We start from the raw sequence: 1569 nt of genomic DNA, 5'->3' as shown, positions 1-1569 counted from the left end.
AAATGCAATGATAACAACTTTGTCAGTTTGCCATTTATGTGAAAATTCAATTAATTTATTAGAATATTAGGGCATGGAGTTTCTTACCTTCAGTAATTTTCCTGGTAAAATATTTTTTAATCTTTTATTAATTAAAGTTTTAAACCTTGCAAACTATGTAAAGCATTTATAGGTACGTTCTAACAAATAATTTGCTAGTTTGACAGTGGCAATAATTCCTTTCCGTTCAACTGGGAATTTTTATCAATTCTTGAAAACACATTGGCTTTTAGTTTCTTTAGTTGTGCTTCGCTTTCTTAGGGCAATCTAAGAACCCACATTTTATGCCACATTTGGCTCCTTATGAGCATTAACTGCCCGTTATTTTAACCCATAATGCAAAAGGTCTTGGTGATGTCTAAGCGAACCTTTTGTGCACAAATATTGCAATAGGACTTCAACGAATGAATTATAACTGCATGTTTGCCCTTCCATTCTTATCTTTACACTATCTGACAGATATTTACTGCCGGTCAAGTACAAGGCCAACCGTACTCTCAGATCCATTCATCCAGGTCTGATTATGGAACACTGCGGTGTAAAACTTGTCACAGTAGAATTCGGTTCGCATGGCGGACAAGCCTGAAACAGAGTCACTAAATTTCTTAAATGTCCTCACTTAATATTAGAGCTTCAAGGTGAGGGCAGCGCAGAGCAGAGTAAAGGCGGCTGGCGCACACTCAAGGAACACTTGGTTCGACTCTACAAGTTCTTACCAGTTCCAAAGCTTGAAAATCGCGATTCGAGGGAACTACAGAGCCCATCGTTAGTACAGATCCAGGTGAATAATAGGGACCGGAATATATACACGTGAGAATTTGCATGCTCAACATCTTTGAACAAGATGGAATGCACTACAACCAATTGCAAAGACAATAATGAATAAATATGACAAATATATTGCTGATGGCATTTATTACATCAGCAGGGAGAAGTAAAATCACGTTTAAGTACGTCTCAATCTCCAGAAGGTGAATTACAAGTTGCCACAGACAAGGTAGCTTTGCTTGGTTTCATCCGTCGCATGGCACGCACTCACCGCACAGAAGGTCGCTGTTTACCTCCACTGTCTGCCCAATATGGTAGACAACAGCAGTCCCTGTCTCCTTGAAGTACGATGCCACCTTCGTTGCAGATGCGCCAACACCTTTGAAAATAATAGCAAAGTAATTCAACAAAGTCACTGGATTCATTCACACACAGCTACGACGCATCACGGTAATAATGCGGCTTACAAGAGGGGCTGGTTTTGTGGCAGCATCTACAAAAAACCACCTGTAGCGATGGACTAGTATTACATACAAGCAGTTCCTTGTGTTAAGGGAATCTAACAAGGACTAGGCTGCAAAAAGTAGCTCCTGTCTCCACTTTTGGATAACCTGCCAAGATGTTGCCCCTAGGATTTGCAGGGGAACTACCTTACACATGCCTCTCAGTTGTGGCACTGAAGAAATGGAATAGAGAACTTCCACAGTTATATCTTTCGCTTAGCAGTCAAACGCCATTGCCTTAAAGGTATAGAGGAATCCA

General features: G+C 40.5%; 1 protein-coding gene across 1 annotated transcript in view; it reads right to left on the bottom strand. All coding sequences in view use genetic code 11, as the record gives it.

Annotated features, from left to right (window-relative positions):
* EGR_10326 (hypothetical protein) overlaps window positions 1–1232 on the bottom strand; it is a gene marked incomplete at both ends in the record, with an annotated part of 5400 nt that extends 4168 nt beyond the window's left edge. The window contains 3 exons of the mRNA XM_024499575.1: window positions 88–101; window positions 507–621; window positions 1079–1232. Coding sequence (XP_024346015.1) covers window positions 88–101; window positions 507–621; window positions 1079–1232 — 283 coding nt within the window. The remainder of the gene's footprint in view (window positions 1–87; window positions 102–506; window positions 622–1078) is intronic.
* Window positions 1233–1569: the final 337 nt, after the last annotated feature.

Source organism: Echinococcus granulosus, assembly GCF_000524195.1.
Source record: "Echinococcus granulosus chromosome Unknown EG_S00209, whole genome shotgun sequence".
NCBI classification, from domain to species: domain Eukaryota; kingdom Metazoa; phylum Platyhelminthes; class Cestoda; order Cyclophyllidea; family Taeniidae; genus Echinococcus; species Echinococcus granulosus.
The sequence above is the reverse complement of the archived record's forward strand: the minus strand, read 5'-3'. Positions and strand labels throughout refer to the sequence as shown.